The 20,499-nt window shown below is 48.5% G+C and overlaps 1 protein-coding gene across 1 annotated transcript; it reads left to right on the forward strand.

Moving 5' to 3' along the window:
* Positions 1 to 3,093: 3,093 nt before the first annotated feature.
* DNAJA4 (DnaJ heat shock protein family (Hsp40) member A4) lies at positions 3,094 to 20,048 on the forward strand. Its single transcript, XM_048481666.1, has 8 exons — positions 3,094 to 3,247; positions 7,235 to 7,372; positions 10,016 to 10,196; positions 14,568 to 14,672; positions 16,370 to 16,597; positions 17,292 to 17,522; positions 17,966 to 18,066; positions 19,543 to 20,048. Exons 2-8 carry the CDS (start codon positions 7,241 to 7,243, stop codon positions 19,756 to 19,758), a joined length of 1,194 nt encoding a protein of 397 aa, XP_048337623.1. The 5' UTR covers positions 3,094 to 3,247; positions 7,235 to 7,240; the 3' UTR covers positions 19,759 to 20,048.
* Positions 20,049 to 20,499: the final 451 nt, after the last annotated feature.

A 20,499-nucleotide genomic window follows, 5' to 3' on the forward strand; every position in this document is an offset into this window, starting at 1 on the left:
AAGCAAAGCTCACGAAGCTTGGATGCTATTACCAGGAGGGCATTCCTGGAGCCACCTTGAAAGTCTGGACCCTCTATCTTCAAAAATGTGCAGCCTGCCTCAGAAATTCCTCATTAGCTACAATGGAGCAAAGTCACTGCAAAACAAAGAATCTTGGGCAAATTTCTTGGGGTGCCTGGAAGGGGTGTATTTTTAAAGCTAGTGACACCAAAATTTCAGGGTATCATCTGTTAACTATTCTTATGATGCCACCCAAGTTTGGTGAAGTTATGTTCAGGGGGACCAAAGTTATGGTCCCTCAAATGGGTAGCCCCCATCTCAGGTTAGCTCCCGTTGAAAACAATGGGGTTGGGGGCACCCCCCTTGGGGGTCCATAGCTTTGCTGCCCCTAAACCAAACATCACCAAATTTGGGTGGTATCATCAGGACAGTCACTGGATGGTACCCTGGAATTTTGGTGTTGCTAGCCTTTAAGATGCGCCCCCTGCAGGCCGGAACATGAAAAAACACTTTAAAAATTTTTAAAACCACAAACGTCCCTGAAATGTTGGCGCCCCTCCCCCACGTGACCAAATGAGGGGCGCCCGGGGACATAGGGTACCCCCTGTCCCTAGGCAGGAATGCCACTGGGTGTTGTGGGTTTTCTGGGTTGTATGGCCATGTTCCAGTAGCATTTTCTCCCGACGTTTCGCCTGCATCTGTGGCTGGCGTCTTCAGAGGATCTGATGGTAGTGAAGTATATACTCCACTTGCTTTACTGCCATCAGATCCTCTGGCATCTCAACCACAGATGCTGGCCATCGAGGCATCTACTTCTGTCCCCACAACCCTGGAAGGCCACAACACTCTAATAGTTAAATAACTGGTTCATTTTATCTTGATTAACAAGAATGACGATTTGTGGAATGGTCATCCAGAGAGTGAAGAAATAAGATCTACTGTTATTTATTCATTTGGTAAATTTTTACTCTGCCATTTCAGCAAAGAGCTCTGAGGGACACACACTGCTCTTCCCTCCTCTGCTTCATCCTCACGACAACCCTGCGAGGGAGAAAGAAGGCCTGGACCAAGGTCACTTAGTGATTTTCAGGGCAAGCAGGGATTCGAAACCGGGTCTCCCAGATCTTAGTTTGACACTCTAGCCCCATGGTGGCGAACCTTTGGCACTCCAGATGTTATGGACTACAATTCCCATCAGCCCCTGCCAACATGGCCAATTGTAGGGGCTGATGGGAATTGTAGTCCATAACATTTGGAGTGCCAAAGGTTCACCACCACTGCGACACTGGCTTCCACTAGTCATGTTTCTATCTTGCAGCATGTGTATGAAATGTGCAAGTTTTGGCTAGTGCACAATCCCAGGCCAAAATGAGGCTACATGCCCTTGCACTTGGCATGAGATGTCTGATCTTGGTTCATTGTATACTCTGCCAATAATGGTTTCTCTCTGGCTGTTTGTACTCCTCTGCCTCTTCTTCACCTGGGGCTTCCGTACCTGCACGACATCCAAAGGGGACCAGTCTGCGCTGCATCGGAAAACTGGTGTGACTATTCTGCACGTGCAGAATAACGCACTTTCAATGCACTTTGCAGCTGTGTGGAATAGCAAAATCCACTTGCACATAACTGAGAAAGCAGATTGAAAGTGCATTATTCTACATGTGCAGAAGGGGCCCGAGAGACAGAAGACCTTTAATGGTTGTGCATTTAATCTCCTTTCTTTCTCCCCTCTTTTTCTCAGTAAATCCAAACAAAGCGACCAGAAATGGAGTCCTCCCCGGAGGAACAGAAGAGTGACAAACCATCTTCAGAGGACCAGCCATCTAGTGGGCTCTCCACGGAAGACACGCCGACTGATGGGGAGTCCACGGCCGATAAACAAGCTGAAGGCAACACAGTGAGGCAAACTTCTTTTATTCGGCTCATATTTCTCCCCTTACTAAGAATCTGGCCAAATACCGTTTTGTCACATGTGTACTAAGCTCCCAGAGCATTCTGATTCAAAACAACCCATTTCTAATTAATTGGGTTGGCAAACATAAAGAAGAACATGTTGGCTGAGCGTGGGCTGCCAGTCCCCAGGTGGCGCCTGGAGATCTCCCAGAAATCCACAGTTCAGACTACAGAGATCAGAGGTCTGCAACCTGCGGCTCTCCAGATGTTCATGGACTACAATTCCCATCAATCTGCGGCTCTCCAGATGTTCATGGACTACAATTCCCATCAATCTGCAGCTCTCCAGATGTTCATGGACTACAATTCCCATCAGGGGCTGATGGGATTTGTAGTCCATGAACATCTGGAGAGCCGCAGGTTGCAGACCCCTGCGGCCTGGAGAAAATAGCTGCTTGGGAGGGCGGCTCCTTCTCAAACCCCATCGCTCCACTTCTCCAGATCTCCAGGAATTCCCCAAACAAGAGTTCCCCTGCTCCGGGATGGAGTTAGCCAATGATCTGTGATCTTTCTGTCTTGGATCTCAGACTCTGTGATATAACTCAGGCAGAATAAATACTTCAGAAATAGTTCCTTTAGAAACTTTTGACCAATTGGGAGCGAATACACAGGATGCTTGCTTCCTGTAAAATAAATATTATGAACTTTTTTTCTGTTTGGTAAAATAAAAAATTTGTTTGGTAAAAAAAGACATTTTTTTTTCTGTTCGATACATTTTTTCCCTTGTTTGGTAAAAACGAGCAAGTTTTCCCTAAATGATTATTGAAGTTTTGCAAAATAAAGGTTCCACGCATGCGCATTTACGAGCTGTCATGTTTAGAGTCGGGACGGCAGGTGGGCGCGGTCTGGGCAAAGGGGCGGGGACTCGAAGCCGCACGCGGCCGATTGGAGGTAGCCGTTGCCCAGCAACGGAGACGCGCGGAGTCTCCCCCCTCCCCTCAGAGAAAAGGGCGGGTTTCATCCGACCCTCCAGAAGGGGCGGCGAGGCGAGGCGCTGATTGGCCAAGTTTGTGGCTGGCACAGCTGATTGGCTGAGCGAGTTGGCGTATCACGCGGCAGCGTGGGCCCGGGGCCCTGCCAGAGGATTCCAGAGCCTTCGCTGACGTCACGGCGGCCGCTTTCCAGAAGGTTCGCCGGCAGCCTATATAAAAGCCCCGCAGGCGCCGGCCGCGCGCTAGAAACTGCCGGCTGGGAGGCGAGAAGGAGGGAGCATCGATACCCTGGGCGGAGAAGCGACCCTAAATACACTCTCCCTTTCCATTTGCGTGGAGGGGGCGGGGATTGGACCAAACAGGTGGGTGCCCGTGATAGGGAGGGTCGTATTAATGGGTATTAGTTGGCATTAATGGGTATTGGTGGGTATTAGTTGGCATTAATAGATATTGATGAGTATTGGTGGGTATTAGTTGGCATTAATAGATATTGATGAGTATTGGTGGGTATTAGTTGGTATTAATGGGTATTGATGAGTATTGGTGGGAGTGATGAGTATTAGTTGGCATTAATGGGTATTGGTGGGTATTAGTTGGTATTAATGGGTATTGGTGGGAGTGATGAGTATTAGTTGGTATTAATGGGTATTGATGAGTATTAGTGGGTATTGATGAGTATTGGTTGGCATTAATGGATATTGATGAGTATTGGTGGGTATTAGTTGGTATTGATGGGTATTGATGAGTGTTAGTTGGTATGAATGGGTATTGATAAATATTGATGGGTATTAGTTGGTATTAATGGATATTGGTGGGTGTTAATGGGTATTGATGAGTATTAGTGAGTATTGATGGATATTAATGGGTATTGATGAGTATTAATGGCCATTGGTGCTGATTATTTATTTGTCTTGTATATTTATTTATTTATTTATTTGTCTTGTATACGGCCCTCCCCCTGAGGGCTCAGGGCGGTTCACAACAAGGTTAAAAACATACCTTAAAACATAATTTAAATATCAGTTATATAGAAACAGAACCCGTTTAAAAATGTGGATGGCGTCCGGCTGCCCCCCTCCCCCCCTTTTTGTGCCCACAGGAGGCCAGATGACATGGTAGTTATATTTTTAACCAGGCTGGCCAAACGCCTGGCGGAACAAGTCCGTCTTGCAGGCCCTGCGGAAACTCTGCAAGTCCCGCAGGGCCCTGATCTCCCAAGGGAGCCTGTTACACCAGGTAGGGGCCAGGGCTGAAAAGGCCCTGCCCCTCGTCGAGGCCAGCCTGATCATTTTTGGGCCAGGGATCACGAGTAGGTCCTCCTCCGAGGAGCAGAGGGGCCTACCGGGGCAATATGGGGACAGGTGGTCCCTCAGGTATGCACGTCTGAGACCGCGAACGGCTTTGAAGGTCAAAACCAACACTTTAAACATAATCCGGAACTCAACCGGCAGCCAGTGCAGATGGTATAGGATCAGTGTGATTCGATCCCTGCTCGAACTGCCAGTAAGCAGCCTGGCTGCTGCATTCTGAATGAGTTTTAATTTACGGATCATGGCTAAAGGCAAGCCCGCGTAGAGTGAGTTACAGTAGTCTAACCTGGAGGTGACTGAAAAGACTTCCCTGGGTGATGGGAGGATTCGATCTATCTTGTCTATCTCTGTCCGTCTATCTGCCTAACTGTCTATGTATCCATCTGTCTGTCTGCCTATCTATCATCTATCTGCCTGCCTGCCTGCCTGTCTGTCTATCTATCCCTTTGTGTGTATTAGTTGCTATCTCTCTTTGTGTGTGCCTGCCTGTCTGTCTGTCTATCTACCTGTGTATTTCTTTATTTACTTTGTTGCTATTGAGTCAGAGAGGACTTAACAGGGGACCCCGTAAAATTTGCAGGGCAAGAGGTGTTCAGAGGTAGTTTGCCATCGCCGGCCTCTGCATTGCAATCCTAGACTTTCTTGGGGGCCTCCCATCCAAACACTCATCGGGGCCAACCTATTAGCTTCTGGGATCTGACAAGATCAGGGTCAGGGGGTTATTTATTGGTATTCATTACTGTTGAGGCTAATTGACAAGTTGGGGAAGGGGTTACCACTGATACTGACTCATGTAGTCCTGGGCAGTTATCCCATCCTAAACCCATTGTCGGAGATGCCAGGGAAATTGAACCTTTGCACGAAGCGGACGCTCTACCCCTGAGCTGCGGCTCCGCCCGCTGCTGAGAGATGAAACTGTAGAAACATTAACAAAACGTTTTGTTATAGACAAATAAAACCAGCAAGCTTTGGTTTCTATGAATGGAATCTTATGAATGGAAACGGCGTTACGAAAAGAAAGACTTGTCGCATCATGGAGACCAATGAATTTCCTTCAGCATCAGCTTTTAGGAGACAGAGCACGCGACTAAAAATAATCACACCAAGTTATGCCGCTACACATTTGTTAGACTTCAAGGTGCCACAGAAGTCTTTTATTACACTGCTGCCCTTCTGGAATTGAACGTAGAGCAGCTCCCTTTTATGTGGCAGGGTCAGAAGGAATGGGACCACAGTTTTTTTTTAATAAGCATTTATTTTTAAAATGTACGTTAAAAATAATCGGGCTACTTTTTAGGCAGTCGGGTTTCAGTTTGGGCTAGTCGCAGTTCTTTGGAGCTCTCTCAGCCCCACCCACCTCACAAGGTGTCTGTTGTGGAGAGAGGAAGGGGAAAGGAGTTTGTAATGGACCGCATTACCCCATATGTCCCTACTAGGCCTCTGCGTTCAGCAGAGGCCAATCGGCTGGTGGTTCCTGGCCCCTCAATTTATCTATTTATATTAATTTATTGCATTTGTATACCGGCCTCCCCCGAAGGCTCAGGGCGGTTTCCCACAAAATAAAAATTTAAAACATCATATATATAAGTTAATTAAAATACATAAAATATTAGGCTAGAGATGGCTTCAGCTATTCTATTCCCCCTTTTATGAACCCACTGGAGGCCAGATGTTCGCTTTTTATTGCAGTTGATATCATCCCGGCTGGCCAAACGCCTGGCGGAACAGGTCCGTTTTACAGGCCCTGCGGAAACTTTGTAAGTCTCGCAGGGCCCTGATCTCACCTGGAAGCCTGTTCCACCAGGTAGGGGCCAGAGCCGTAAAAGCCCTGGCCCTTGTAGAGGCCAGCCGGATCGCCTTGGAGCCAGGGATCACCAGTAGGTCCGCCTCCGATGAACGGAGGGGCCTAGAAGGGCGATATAGGGAGAGACGGTCCCTTAGATGCTGCGGCTGGCCTCCACTCGGGCCAGGACCTTTTCGGCCCTGGCCCCTGCCTGGTGGAACACTCTTCCTCCAGCTGTCCGGGCCCTGCGGGATCTTGGTGAGTTCCGCAGGGCCTGCAAGACGGAGTTGTTCCACCAGGTTTTTGGAGTGCCCAGCCGCTGATAAAGTGCCCCTTTATTCTCCTGTGTTTGGGTCCCTTTACTATCCATGGGACCCATCTTTCCTTCCTCCCTCTTTGGGAGGGTTTTCAATAAGGATTTTATTGCTGACGCTGTTTTATTATATTCATCGCTGTGTTTATTGTAATGGTCTTAATTGTATACGTTTTAACTTTATGTCGTTCACCGCCCAGAGCCTTTCGGGGGTAGGGCGGTATATAAAACTTAGAAATAAATAAATAAAATAAAATAAGCCCCCTTGAGTCTCCTTACAGGAGGGGAAGGTGGGGTATAAATCCAAACTCTTCTTCTAATCAGCTAAACTTTGCAGCTACATTTTTTTAAAGTGTGTAAGCCGGTGATGGCGAACCTATGGCACGGGTGCCAGAGGTGGCACTCGGAGCCCTCTCTGTGGGCACGCACACACAGAGTTCATCATGTGGGGGGCGGAAAATCACACACACACACACAGACATCTAGGCTGGCCTGGGTCTCTGTACACACACCGAGGTGAGCAGGGAGGACTCGGCTGGCGGGCCTGGTGCCTGTGCTCTGGGTGGCTGCTGCCCGGGGGGGGGCACAGAGGAGGCATAGATGCTAGAGAGGCACAGAAGGTCATGGAGAGTTTGCTGGAGGCTAGAGCAGGCTGGCTCCTGCTCGAGCAGGTGGGGCGGAGGAAGAGGGAGCCAACCATTTTTTTCTAAACGAAAACCTCAGCGTTCAGGTTAAATTGCCGTGTGGGCACTTTGCGATAAATAAGTGGGGTTTGGGTTGCAATTTGGGCACTCGGTCTCAAAAAGGTTCGGCATCACTGGTGTAAGCTAACTCCCATCTGGCAAACGTCGTCCCGAAAGGAGAAAATCTCAAGGGTGGGGAAGGGACGACGATGAAAAATCCCCCAAATACTTATGCTTCCTTCCTCTTTGGCCCTTCTCAGAGCACCATGGTGAAAGAAACCGGCTACTACGACATCCTGGGGGTGAAGCCCAGCGCCAGCTCGGAGGAGATTAAACGCGCCTATCGCAAGCTGGCGCTGAAGTACCATCCGGACAAGAACCCGAGCGAGGGTGAAAAGGTAACGAGCCGTGCGCGGGCTGCGGTTTGGAGGGTGTGGTGGGCTACTGGGTGGGGTTCAGTTGCCGCCCGTGTGCGGTGAAGGCACGCTGTAAAAAACCCAGGTTCCCCAGCAAGGGTCAGAAGTCGCCCTGTTGCGCTGATTTTGGAAATGGGCGTGAAAGAACGCCTGCACGGCTTAGGGCAGTGGTGGCGAACCTATGGCACGGGTGCCAGAGGTGGCACTCAGAGCCCTTTCTATGGGCACGTGTGCACAAAATTCATCATGGGTGTGTGTGTGGAAAATTACCCCCCCCACACACACACACCCCTAGGCTGGTCTGGGCACGATCCTTTACCTGGGAGTAAGCTCAGTCGCTTGCAATGGGGCTTGCTTCTGAGTAAACCCTCCTAGGGTCGTGATTCACCCATGCAAAGCATTGCACGGTTGCTTCACCAAGCTTACTCCCGAGTAACATGTGCCTCAAAGCCAACTAAACGAAAACCTCAGTATTCAGGTTAAATTGCTGTGTCGGCACTTTGCGATAAATAAGTGGGTGTTGGGTTGCAATTTGGGCACTCGGTCTCAAAAAGGTTCGCCATCACTGGCTTAGGGTTTGCCTGCTCTGGATTGGGATAATTCTGGGGGGTTTGGGGTTGCAACCCGGGGAGAGGGGAGTTTGGGGAGGGGAGGGATCTGAGTGGGCCGTTTTCTCAAGCGGAACAGACCTCAGTTGCCTGGAAACTAGTTGTGATTCCGCCAGTTTTCCTGGAGACCAGTAGCCCTAGCACAGACAGGCCAGCCACACAACAAAAGACTGGCCTCCCGATGGGCTAACCCAGTTTCTCTTGTTGGGGTGACTGATTGTATGCTCAAGGGCAGCTCACAGCACAGCGGTGGGCGAAGAAGAAAATCCACCGACCGTTCTAAGAGTCCTCCTCCTGCTGTGTCTTGGCCCAGCTTCTCTGTCTCGTTCTGTTGGCTGTGGCAGTCTGCAGAATCTGTTGCCTCTCCATACTGGAGAGAGGCAGCGTGGTGTAGTTGTTCAGAGGCAGGTGCACTCTAATCTGGAGAACCGGGTTTGAATCCCCGCTTTGCCACTTGAGCTGTGGAGGCTTCTCTGGTGAACCAGGTTAGCTTGTGCAGCCCCAACACATGCCAGCTGGGTGACCTTGGGCTAGTCACTGTTCTTTGGAGCTCTCTCAGCCCCACCCACCTCACAGGGTGTTTGATTTTGGGAGGGGGGAAGGGCAAGGAGATTGTAAGCCCCTTTGAGTCTCCTTACAGGAGAGAAAGGGGGCATATAAATCCAAACTCTTCTTCTTCCACAGAGTGGGACTATTCACGGTCAAGAGATTTTGCCTAACGAAGGTGGAGACCTTAGATTGCTAGAAAGTGTGATGTTAGAAGACCCAGCTGGCTGTGCGTTCAGTCACTTTGGGCCGCTGCAGATTGGCACACAGTGTCCCGAGAGATAGTGGCATAGATGCCAGATATGTGTAGCCAGTGTACTTTTAAAAGAATCGGGGTGCTTTATATTAAGGTGGTTTACAATGGAGTGCAGTGTAAACAATTGTCATAAGCTGCTCCGTGTCTCCCATGGAGAGAAAAGTGGGAATATACCCAAGTCAGGGGTCTGCAACCTGCGGCTCTCCAGATGTTCATGGACTACAATTCCATGGTGGCAGGGGCTGATGGGAATTGTAGTCCATGAACATCTGGAGAGCCGCAGGTTGCAGACCCCTGGCCTCTACTCCAAGGAGCCATGGTGGGCCACTGGAAACTGGATCCAACCAGTGGTGGGATCCAAAAATTTTAGTAACAGGTTCCCATGGTGGTGGGATTCAAACTGTGGCATAGCGCCAATGGGGCTGGGCGGGGCATGACGGGGCGGGGCTGGGCATTCCGGGGGCGGGGCTGTGGCAAGGACGCTGCCGCTGCGCCGGTCCTTGGGCGGGAAACGAATGCACGCAGGCGCAGGCTGCCACACACGCCGGTGCACCTCCTGCTAGACTCCTTCAAGTTCTGCGCGCTACTGCTGAGAGGAGGGGCGTAACTAAGGCAAAAATCACGTGGCAAAATCACCAATTAGTAACCCCCTCTCAGCACACACAAATAATTAGTCACCTACTCTCGGGAACCTGCGAGAACCTGCTGGATCCCACCTCTGGATCCAACCCTTTACTTTTTATTGTAAGCCTTACAATGGCGGGGCTATAAATGTAATAAATAAAAACCAGTGGGTCAGGAATACAGGGCTTTTCTGTCCTTGGACACCAAGGGCTACAGCTTTGCTATAAACAGGGTGGAAATTTGAAAGGGAGAAAGATTACATTTCGTCAGCTGCATTCAGTTTTTTGTGCGTATAGTGGGAACTTTGCCCCCGTAACCCGTCCGAGTCCCTTGCGAGCGAGCCTCTTAAGCAGGGGTCTTCAAACTATGGCCCTCCAGATGTTCAGGAACTACAATTCCCATCAGCCTCTGCCATCATGGCCAAGTAGCAGGGCTGATGGGAATTGTAGTTCCTGAACATCTGGAGGGCCATAGTTTGAAGACCCCTGCTCTTAAGTGACTTGTACAAACCGTGCTCAGTTGTTTGAATGAAACGTTGCTGTCGTCGTTCATCGGCCGGTGATATTCAGAGAGGTCTCTTTCTTTTCGTAGTTTAAGCTCATTTCCCAGGCTTATGAAGTTCTGTCAGACTCCAAGAAAAGGGACCTGTATGACCAGGGTGGGGAGCAAGCAATTAAAGAAGGAGGTTTAAGCGACGGCAGTTTCTCTTCACCCATGGACATCTTTGACATGTTCTTTGGTGGTGGAGGCCGAATGAATAGAGAGAGAAGAGGTACGAAGTTTTTCTTCACAAGGTTACGGAACTTCTTCTTTTTTCTTTTTAAAGTTTAGTCTCTTCTAAAACCCTAACACGTGTGCAGAGTGTATTTTTCAACTAACCGAAGGTTTCGGCTGAGCGTGGAGGGGTTTGACGCCGACCAGATGCGAGGGCTAGCAAACACCGGGCGGTGGGGGGGGGGGAGATCCCCTCGGTTTTTTTCCCCTTGCAAAACAAAAAAGAAACACAAACAGGTGTGCGGCGTGAAACTGATAACCCAGGAAATCGTGCGGCACACCGGCTGGCTGGTAGTGAATTAAATAATCTACCATAGTCGTGCTGAAATGCGTCACGAATCATAAACATAAAGAGGTATGTAAATTGTCGAAGGCTTTCACGGCCGGAATCACTTGGGTGCTGTGTGGTTTCCGGGCTGTATGGCCGTGTTCTAGCAACATTCTCTCCTGATGTGAAAGTCCTTTTGGCTGCAAGAAATGATGGGATAGTACCTGTGTCTCTGCAGCGTAGAAGAAAGGTTAGAGAACACAGTAAGTGTGCTTTCCTGAGCCGTAGTTTTTCCAATTTCTGTGTGTCTTGGAACAATTTCTCCCCGTAGAGATGTTCAATGTATTGTCGAAGGCTTTCACGGCCAGAATCACTTGGGTGCTGTGTGGTTTCCGGGCTGTATGGCCGTGTTCTAGCAGCATTCTCTCCATTCTCTTCCTCTGAAGATGCCAGCCACAGATGCAGGCGAAACGTCAGGAGAGAATGCTGCTAGAACACGGCCATACAGCCCGGAAACCACACAGCACCCAAGGTATGTAAATTGTTATGTAAAATTGTATTACAGTTTAAGAACTTATGTCATTTCATTTTTTTCATTTTTAACCTTTAATGGCATATAAATTATTTCCATTTAAAAGAGAAAACTTTTAAAACATTTAAATATGGGTGTTTAAAATGCTTCCCAAGAATTTGGCCACTGCCAAGGTGATTGATGGATTACAGTCACTTAGCAGAAAGCGAGTGGCCTGGAACTTGGAGTGCTCAAGTCTTGGAAGCAGCAGAGGGTGAATTAAAATCATGCGCAGGTTACTGTGAAGACAGCATTCCAGAAGAATATGGGTTATGGTTTCTATAGATCCACATCCGCAACGGCATAGTCTCTGATGTTTAGGGATCTGGAGGTATCTCCCTGAGGTTTCCGCTGATGGGAAAGTATTGAGGCGTGAACTTATGTCAATAAGATACATTTGAGTTTTGAGACTGTAGTAGATTATTTAATTCACTACCAGCCAGCCGGGGGGCTGCGCTGTTTCCTGGGTTACCTTGCAAAACAAAACCTAAAGATAATTTTCACAGGGTAGCTGTGTCGGGTTTGTGGCAGAGCAGTGAGATTTGGGTCCAGTAACGCCTTGGAGTTTCAGGTTTAAGCTTTCAAGGGTCAGATCTTGGGTCTCTCAGGTGCTACTGGCTGAAAATAAATAGTTTTTTTGTCTTGGGCGCTGTGTGGTTTCCGGGCTGTATGGCCGTGTTCTAGCAGCATTCTCTCCTGACATTTAGGAGAGAATGCTGCTAGAACACGGCCGTACAGCCCGGAAACCACCCAGCACCCCAGTGATTCCGGCCGTGAAAGCCTTCGACAGTTTTTTGTCTGTTTCGTGCTCATGAAATGCCTTCATATTCAGGCTGCCAGATTTTTTTTTTGAAGGGGGGGGGGCATCTCTGTGTAAGGGCTATAAACATGAAACACCATTGGGGTGCTGTGTGGTTTCCGGGCTGCACGGCCATGTTCTAACAGCATTCTCTCCTGACATTTCGCCTGCATCTGTGGCTGGCATAGCTTTAAAAGATAGCTGGATAGCTTTAAAGGGGGCTTGGACAGATTTATGGAGGAGAAGTCGATCTCTGGCTACCAATCTTGATCCTCTTTGATCTGAGATTGCAAATGCCTTAACAGACCAGGTGCTCGGGAACCTTGGCATGAATGGCCATTGCTTTCACATCCTGCATGTGAGCTCCCAAAGGCACCTGGTGGGCCACTGCGAGTAGCAGAGAGCTGGACTAGATGGACTCTGGTCTGATCCAGCTGGCTTGTTCTTATGTTCTTATGGCATCTTCAGAGGATCTGATGTTGGGAAAGCAAGTGGAGTATATATGCTTTCCCAACATCAGATCCTCCGAAGATGCCAGCCACAGATGCAGGCGAAACGTCAGGAGAGAATGCTGCTAGAACACGGCCGTACAGCCCGGAAACCACCCAGCACCCCAGTGATTCCGGCCGTGAAAGCCTTCGACAGTTTTTTGTCTGTTTCGTGCTCATGAAATGCCTTCATATTCAGGCTGCCAGATTTTTTTTTTGAAGGGGGGGGGCATCTCTGTGTAAGGGCTATAAACATGAAACACCATTGGGGTGCTGTGTGGTTTCCGGGCTGCACGGCCGTGTTCTAACAGCATTCTCTCCTGACATTTCGCCTGCATCTGTGGCTGGCATAGCTTTAAAAGATAGCTGGATAGCTTTAAAGGGGGCTTGGACAGATTTATGGAGGAGAAGTCGATCTCTGGCTACCAATCTTGATCCTCTTTGATCTGAGATTGCAAATGCCTTAACAGACCAGGTGCTCGGGAGCAACAGCCGCAGATGGCCATTGCTTTCACATCCTGCATGTGAGCTCCCAAAGGCACCTGGTGGGCCACTGCGAGTAGCAGAGAGCTGGACTAGATGGACTCTGGTCTGATCCAGCTGGCTTGTTCTTATGGCATCTTCAGAGGATCTGATGTTGGGAAAGCAAGTGGAGTATATATGCTTTCCCAACATCAGATCCTCCGAAGATGCCAGCCACAGATGCAGGCGAAACGTCAGGAGAGAATGCTGCTAGAACACGGCCATACAGCCCGGAAACCACACAGCACCCAAGTGATTCCAGCCGTGAAAGCCTTCAACAATACATGAAACACCATGTTTTTTTTTAATACTGGAAGGTTGGGTTTCTGGGATTTTAAAAACAAATCAGCGCTATACCAAGTGTAGAAGCTGATACAGAAGCAGAATGTGAAAGATTTTTTCCTTCAAGGTGTTTGATTTTTCACCTGTAGTCGGTGTTTGATATGCAGTTGGGGTGGGGGTGGGGTGGGACTAAGGATTGACTCATTCCTTGCCTCAGTGCAGGGCTGGCTGACTTTAAAGAAATTGGCTCTTGAGAAGCCTAGACGTTGGGTCTGCCAGGATTTGCACCCGTGCTGAATAATGGACTTTCAGTCACATGAACGCATTAAGTTCCGTTATACTGAATCAGAGCCTTGGTCTCCACCTGGTTCCGTGTCACCTGCTCAGACTGCCAGCCGTTCTCCACGGGCTCAGGTGGAGGTCATTTGCCTCACCTCCTATTAGATCCTTTTAACTGGAGAGGGCAGGAATTGAACCCGGGACCTGTTTACGTGCCAAGCAGTGGCGTAGTGGCTAAGAGCAGTGGCTAGGAGCAGGTGCACTCTGATCTGGAGGAACCGGGTTTGATTCCCAGCTCTGCCACTTGAGTTGTGGAGGCTTATCTGGGGAATTCAGATCAGCCTGTACACTCCCACACACGCCAGCTGGGTGACCTTGGGCTAGTCACAGCTTCTCGGAGCTCTCTCAGCCCCACCCACCTCACAGGGTGTTTGTTGTGAGGGGGGAAGGGCAAGGAGATTGTCAGCCCCTTTGAGTCTCCTACAGGAGAGAAAGGGGGGATATAAATCCAAACTCTTCTTCTTCTTCCACTAAGCCACGGCCCCTTCCCACGAACGCACTTTAGTGAACATTTTCGAGCAGATTTTGCCATTTCACGAGCTAGAACCGGGGTCTGCCACCTGCGGCTCTCCAGATGTTCGTGGACTACAATTCCCATCAGCCCCTGCCACCATGGCCATACTGGCAGGGGCTGATGGAAATTGTAGTCCATGAACATCTGGAGAGCCGCAGGTTGCAGACCCCTGAGCTAGAATCGAATCTAGCTGCAGAGTGGAAGGAAAGCGTATTAGCGTCTGTTTAGAGACGTCTGGCCACGAAGGAAAGGCTCAGTTAAGAAGAAAGGAGGCAGGCAAGCAAAATCACCTGTTTCCAGTTTGCATGGTTTTGTTTGGATGAGGTTTGAATCATTTTTTAAAAAAAACTAAACTGTGAACATTGGATCGGCAGCCGAGTCCGGGAGGAGGTCAGTCGTACCCACTGGAACAAAATATCCTTGTTCCGAAAGGAAGGCGTCCTTGCTGACTGGGCACGTGGTGTGTCCTTTCTCAAGGTCAAGGAGGCCTGTTGGGCCTGCAAGCGGAAACAGCTTAGAGAAGGAGCCTTGAAACTGGCTGTCTTTGGTTCTTCTATTCAGCAGCTAAACTCTTTCCTTTATTAAGGCAAAAACGTTGTGCACCAGATGAGCGTGAGCCTCGAAGACTTGTACAACGGAACCACACGGAAGCTGGCGCTCCAGAAGAACGTGATCTGCGACAAGTGCAAAGGTAAACAGCCCAGTCTTCGTAAACCTTGCTCTCTGAATTCTGTAGAAACTACAGAGCATATGTTATTAAAGTGTCTCCTTTATGAGGAGGCAAAGGAAAAAATGCCTGTCACATCCACTACACAAAATGACATATTGTTCTGATAAAGTTTGTTGTGAAAAACTATTACAAGATAAGAAGGAGCATATTACTAAATGGGTAGCAAAATTCTGTCTGTTCATTATGAAAAAGAAAAAAATGATCTGAATATGGCGTCCCCCTTAGATATTTTTGTTTTGTTTAGTATTTTTATGCTGTTTGGTGAGTTTACAAAGTAGAATGATATATAGATGGATAGTGCTGGAATACGGGAGAGAGATCTGCATTCTTGTTTTGTTGTAGGTATTTTGGAGATTTGCATTTTATCTGGTCATTGACTGTAAATAAAGTCTTCTTCTTCAGTCTTCGTAAACAAATAACATTTGAAAGAATGTGAACCCCTCTTCCTCTCACTTGGGTGTCGTTTCTTTTGGGGTGGTTTTCTCACTTAAAAAAATCTTGTTCTAGTTGGCTGAACTGTCAAACAAACCGTAATTCAGCTTATAGTCAAAAGTTCTTACCACCAGAATCAACTCACTGTTGTGGGTTTTCTGGGCTGTGTGGCCACGGTCTGGTAGTTTTCGGTGCTAACGTTTTGCCCGCATCTGTGGCTGGTTTCTTCAGAGGCACGTCACGGTCAGGTGTGACGCTGCCATGGAGAGATACGTATCTTACTGTCTACACTACAGGCTCAGTTCAAGAGGCCTGCCTTCGGTGAGGCCGGCCGCGGATTGGCTGCCCCGTTATGAGCCCCCTCCGTCTGTTACCACCCTGATATGGTGTATGCTTGCCATCTTGGACGTCGTTCCCCTCCCAGCCTTAGGTCCAGGCGCCAGTATTATGAGTATTATGGGTCTTAACAGGTTGTTTTAGGATTTGATGTGCTGCTTACGTTTTTAATGGGGGTTTTAACTGTATTTTAACTGTTGTAATTTATGGCCCCTTCCGCACATGCAGAATAATGCGCTTTCAATCCGCTTTCAGTGCTCTTTGTAGCTGCGCAAAATAGCAAAATCCGCTTGCAAACCGTTGTGAAACTGGATTGAAAACACATTATTCTGTGTGTGCAGAAGAGGTCTATAATTGTTGTAAACCGCCTAGAGCCTTCCTGGGATTAGGTGGTCTAAGAAATCTAAACAATGAATGAACGAACGAACGAACAAACGAATGCATAAATGAATGAATGAATGATTGATTGATTGATTGATTAAATAAATAAATAAATAAATAAATAAATAAATAAATAAATAAATAAGAGCATATGAGCAGCCGGGATCCTGTTAACCGAAGACTTGGTCAGTTTCGTTTGCCGTTTCCCGAACTGTGTACAAACACGCCTCGACTTGTTTCAATCGCCTTCTGCCTGTTTGCAAATGAGTTGGACCTGTGTAACTTTTCAGGCTGACACAGTTAACAGTTGTCAGCAGATGCTGCCTGCTGCCTGCTCAGTTAATGCATATTTTGGAGCCCTTCCGGGATGGCCGGGGTATAAATCGAAGAATAAAATAAAAATCAATAAAAATAACATTTTGACAAGACTGCCTCGCTTCACCACTGAAGTTGAGATTCAGTCGTCCGGTTTGGCGCACGTGATGAATGACTATTTCTCCTCCCCCCAGGCTATGGCGGAAAGAAAGGGGCCGTGGAGAAGTGCCCCATCTGCAAAGGGCGTGGGGTGCAAGTGATCGTCCAGCAGATCGGGCCGGGCATGGTGCAGCAAATCCAGACGGTCTGCCCCGAATGCAAAGGCCAAGGCGAGCACATCAACCCCAAGGACAGGTGTGTCACCTGCAGCGGCAACAAGGTGGTGCGAGAGAAAAAGATCTTAGAAATTCACATCGACAAAGGTGAGTAAAGAGCCTTCATTCATTTGACTGCTTTGAAACGTCTTTCATGCCGCCCTTCTCGCCTGGCCGTGATCGTAAATGACACTCAGATAATTAAAGAATGGAATGTTGAAACAGTTAAAATTGTAACATTATGAACATATAAGTAATGCCAGGAGGGCCAGTAAGAAAAAGTGTTTGGATTTACATCCCCCCTTTCCCTCCTGTAAGGAGACTCAAAAGGGCTTACAATCTCCTTTCCCTCCCCTCCCCCTCCACAACAAGCACCCTGTGAGGTGGGTGGGGCTGAGAGAGCTCCGAAGAACTGTGACTAGCCCAAGGTCATTCAGCTGGCGTGTGCTGGAGTGCACAAGCTAATCTGGTTCTCCAGAGAAGCCTCCACAGCTCAAGTGGCAGAGTGGGGAATCAAACCCGGTTCTCCAGATTAGAGCGCACCTGCTCTTAACCACTACACCACGCTGGCTCCCAGTAACCATTACTGGAGGTTCTCAGACAATACAAAAAGTCTTCACCTCCTGTCAAAAGTCACCAGTAGAGGGAGCCAAATTAATTTTCCAGGAGTGGAGTCCAGATTTTTGGCGAGCCACCTTTTTCTGGTGGTTTTTCTTGGGGGGGGCTTTGGTTTCTCAAGAACGCCAGCTTAGTTGAGAAGGCTTACGACGCGTACTGGACTTTGTTCTGTGTCCCCCCCTAGGCATGAAAGACGGCCAGAAAATAGTGATTCACGGAGAAGGCGATCAAGAACCCGACCTGGAGTCCGGAGACGTCATCATTGTTCTAGATCAGAAAGATCACCCCGTGTTCCAGAGGAGAGGCCAAGACCTGATTATGAAAATGAACATCCAGCTCACCGAGGCCTTGTGCGGTTTCAAAAAGACCATCGAGACGTTGGATGAGAGGGTCCTGGTCATAACCTCCAAACCAGGTAAGGTTGGTGGCTAGTTTGAAAAGTACCTTGGGGTTTTAGAAAGGTCGTGTCTGTCTGTCTGTCTGTCATTTTATTTATTTATAGATTTATAACCTGCGCTTCCCAATAGGGCTATCTATCTATCTATCTATCTATCTATCTATCTATCTATCTATCCATCCATCCATCCATCCATCCATCCATCCATCCATCCATCCATCCATCCATCCATCCATCCATCCATCCATCCATCCATCCATCCATCCATCCATCTATCCATCTAGCATCTCTCTATCTCTCATCTCTCTATCATCTCTCTCTCTCTCTCTCTCTCTCTCTATCTACCTATCTATCAATCATCTCTATCTATCTCTATCATCTATCTGTCTACCTATCTGTCTATCAATCTATCTATCTTATTTAAAATGTGTCCTTCAAGTATGAAATTCTTTTTCAAACAGGGGAGATAATAAAACACGGAGACCTCAAATGCATCCGCAACGAGGGAATGCCAGTTTACAAAAATCCGCTGGAAAAGGGCGCTCTGATCATACAATTTTTGGTAAGTAAAAATGTCAGGCGACTTAGTCTTAAAGGATCCAGGCAGCGAACTGGCGTACCCGGGAGCTTTATGATTAGGGCAAGGGGTGAAAATTACATCTGGCTACATGCCGGCATCATATCTGGGCAAAAATATGGAAGAGGTGCCACCACGTTGATGCTTTGGGTATTACCAGCTAGCTCCTAGAAATTGCTTAACGTCTGATGGGTTTTTGCTCAAGACGAATGAGAAATTTGACTCTTCTGCCTCATGAATGGAGTTTGCATTTATACCCCGCCTTTCTCTCCTGTAAAGAGTCTCAAGGTGGCTTGCAAGCTCCTTTCCCTTCCTCTCCCCGCAACAGACACTTGGTGAGGCCGGTGGGGCTGCCTCAGGAATGTTGGGAGTTTGGATTTCCAGCACTGAGCCGGGGTCTTGTCTACATGGCTGTTTCCAGCCTCAGGGCAGACTCTGGATTGCCACATTTTCTTAGTGTTCTCAGTTTGGCTGGCCTTTCATTTGGGGTTTGCTGGAAGACAGTATGTCAGCAGCTGCGTGTTCCTGCATGGCAGGGGGTTGGACTTGATGGCCCTCGGGGGGTCTCTTCCGACTCCCATGATTCTAATTTTCCCTGGTGGTGGTGATCTGGGCTGAGGAGTGAGGTCGCAAAGCGTTCGTTGATGCTTTATGCTGGGTGTACAAAGCTTTTACGGGAAATAATGATAATTAGGGGATAATTAGGAAAGGAGCTGATAATAAAACTGAAAGCGTTGTCATGCCCTTATATAAAGCAGTGGTGCGACCGCACTTGGAGTACTGTGTCCAGTTCTGGTCGCCACATCTCAAAAAGGATATTGAGGAGATAGAAAAAGTGCAGAGAAGGGCAACGAGGATGATTGAGGGACTGGAGCACCTTCCTTATGAGGAGAGGCTGCAGCATTTGGGACTCTTTAGTTTGGAGAGGAGACGTCTGAGCGGGGATATGATTGAAGTCCATAAAATTATGCATGGGGTAGAAAATGTCGACAGAGAGAAATTTTTCTCTCTTTCTCACCATACAAGAACCAGGGGGGCATTCATTGAAAATGCTGGGGGAAGAATTAGGACTAATAAAAGGAATCACTTCTTCACGCAACGTGTGATTGGTGTTTGGAATATGCTGCCACAGGAGGTGGTGGTGGCCACTAACCTGGATAGCTTTAAAAAGGGCTTGGACAGATTGATGGAGGAGAAGTCAATCTCTGGCTCCCAATCTTGATCCTCCTTGATCTCAGATTGCAAATGCCTTAGCAGATCAGGTGCTCGGGAGCAGCAGCAGCAGCAGAAGCCCCTTGCTTTCACCTCCTGCAGGTGAGCTCCCAAGGGCACCTGGTGGGCCACTGCGAGTAGCAGAGTGCTGGACTAGATGGACTCTGGTCTGATCCAGCAGGCTAGTTCTTATGTTCTTATAAGACTCGCGTAGATCTTCTCTGTCAAGTCGCCCGTCTTCCGTTGCAGGTGATATTCCCGGAGAAGAATTGGCTTCCAGAGGAGCGGCTACCTCTGCTAGAAGTCCTGCTGCCGCCCCGGGAAGAAGTCCTGATCACAGATGACATGGATCAAGTCGACCTTGTCGAATTTGATGCGAGGGAACAGTCTCACCGCAAGTACCGGGAAGCTTACGAAGAGGACGAGGAGGGCCCTCGGACCGGGGTGCAATGCCAGACCTCTTAAGCACGGAGATATTTCAGGGACTTGTGAGTTCGGCCGCCTTTTGGAGGCGATCATGAATTGCTGTGCATTGTTTTGAAAGGAAACGCTTCCATGATGCCTTGTTCCATGTTGAAGGACTGGTGTGTGTGTGTGTGTTTAATTTAAGGAAGGGTGCCATGGCGCATCCGAAAACCCCCAAGAGGCATCAAGCCCGCTATTTATGTATCTCTGGCAGCTTCGATAACAATATTTCACTTGAAGCTGTCACTGTTCCTGGAAGTTATTCCTTGAAATAAAACTTGAGGACCATTCGTGTGTGGTGTGAACATTCAGGGGAGGGGGATGGACCAGAGATCACCTGTGATGTCCGCCCAGAGCAAAATGATATAGTGATCTAGTGCCCCCTGGCAGTGTGGCGGAGGAAGAGATGGCTGGTTTCAGGGGAACGCTGAAAACAGTTAGTGGAATCTGTTCAGAAATACGGCAGTGGCGTAGGAGGTTAAGAGCTCGTGTATCTAATCTGGAGGAACCGGGTTTGACTCCCCGCTTCGCCGCCTGAGCTGTGGAGGCTTATCTGGGGAATTCAGATTAGCCTGTATACTCCCACACACGCCAGCTGGGTGACCTTGGGCTAGTCACAGCTTCTCTGAGCTCTCTCAGCCCCACCTACCTCACAGGGTGTTTGTTGTGAGGGGGGAAGGGCAAGGAGATTGTCAGCCCCTTTGAGTCTCCTGCAGGAGAGAAAGGGGGGATATAAATCCA

The sequence above is a fragment of the Sphaerodactylus townsendi genome, linkage group LG17 (assembly GCF_021028975.2).
Source record: "Sphaerodactylus townsendi isolate TG3544 linkage group LG17, MPM_Stown_v2.3, whole genome shotgun sequence".
Lineage (NCBI taxonomy): Eukaryota > Metazoa > Chordata > Lepidosauria > Squamata > Sphaerodactylidae > Sphaerodactylus > Sphaerodactylus townsendi.

Coding starts and splice junctions, on each gene's coding strand:
- DNAJA4 (XM_048481666.1), top strand. CDS start 7,241: ATGGTGAAAGAAACCGGCTACTACGACATCCTGGGGGTGAAGCCCAGC. Junction 7,373..10,015: donor ACCCGAGCGAGGGTGAAAAG/GTAACGAGCCGT, acceptor TTCTTTTCGTAG/TTTAAGCTCATTTCCCAGGC. Junction 16,598..17,291: donor AGAAATTCACATCGACAAAG/GTGAGTAAAGAG, acceptor GTCCCCCCCTAG/GCATGAAAGACGGCCAGAAA.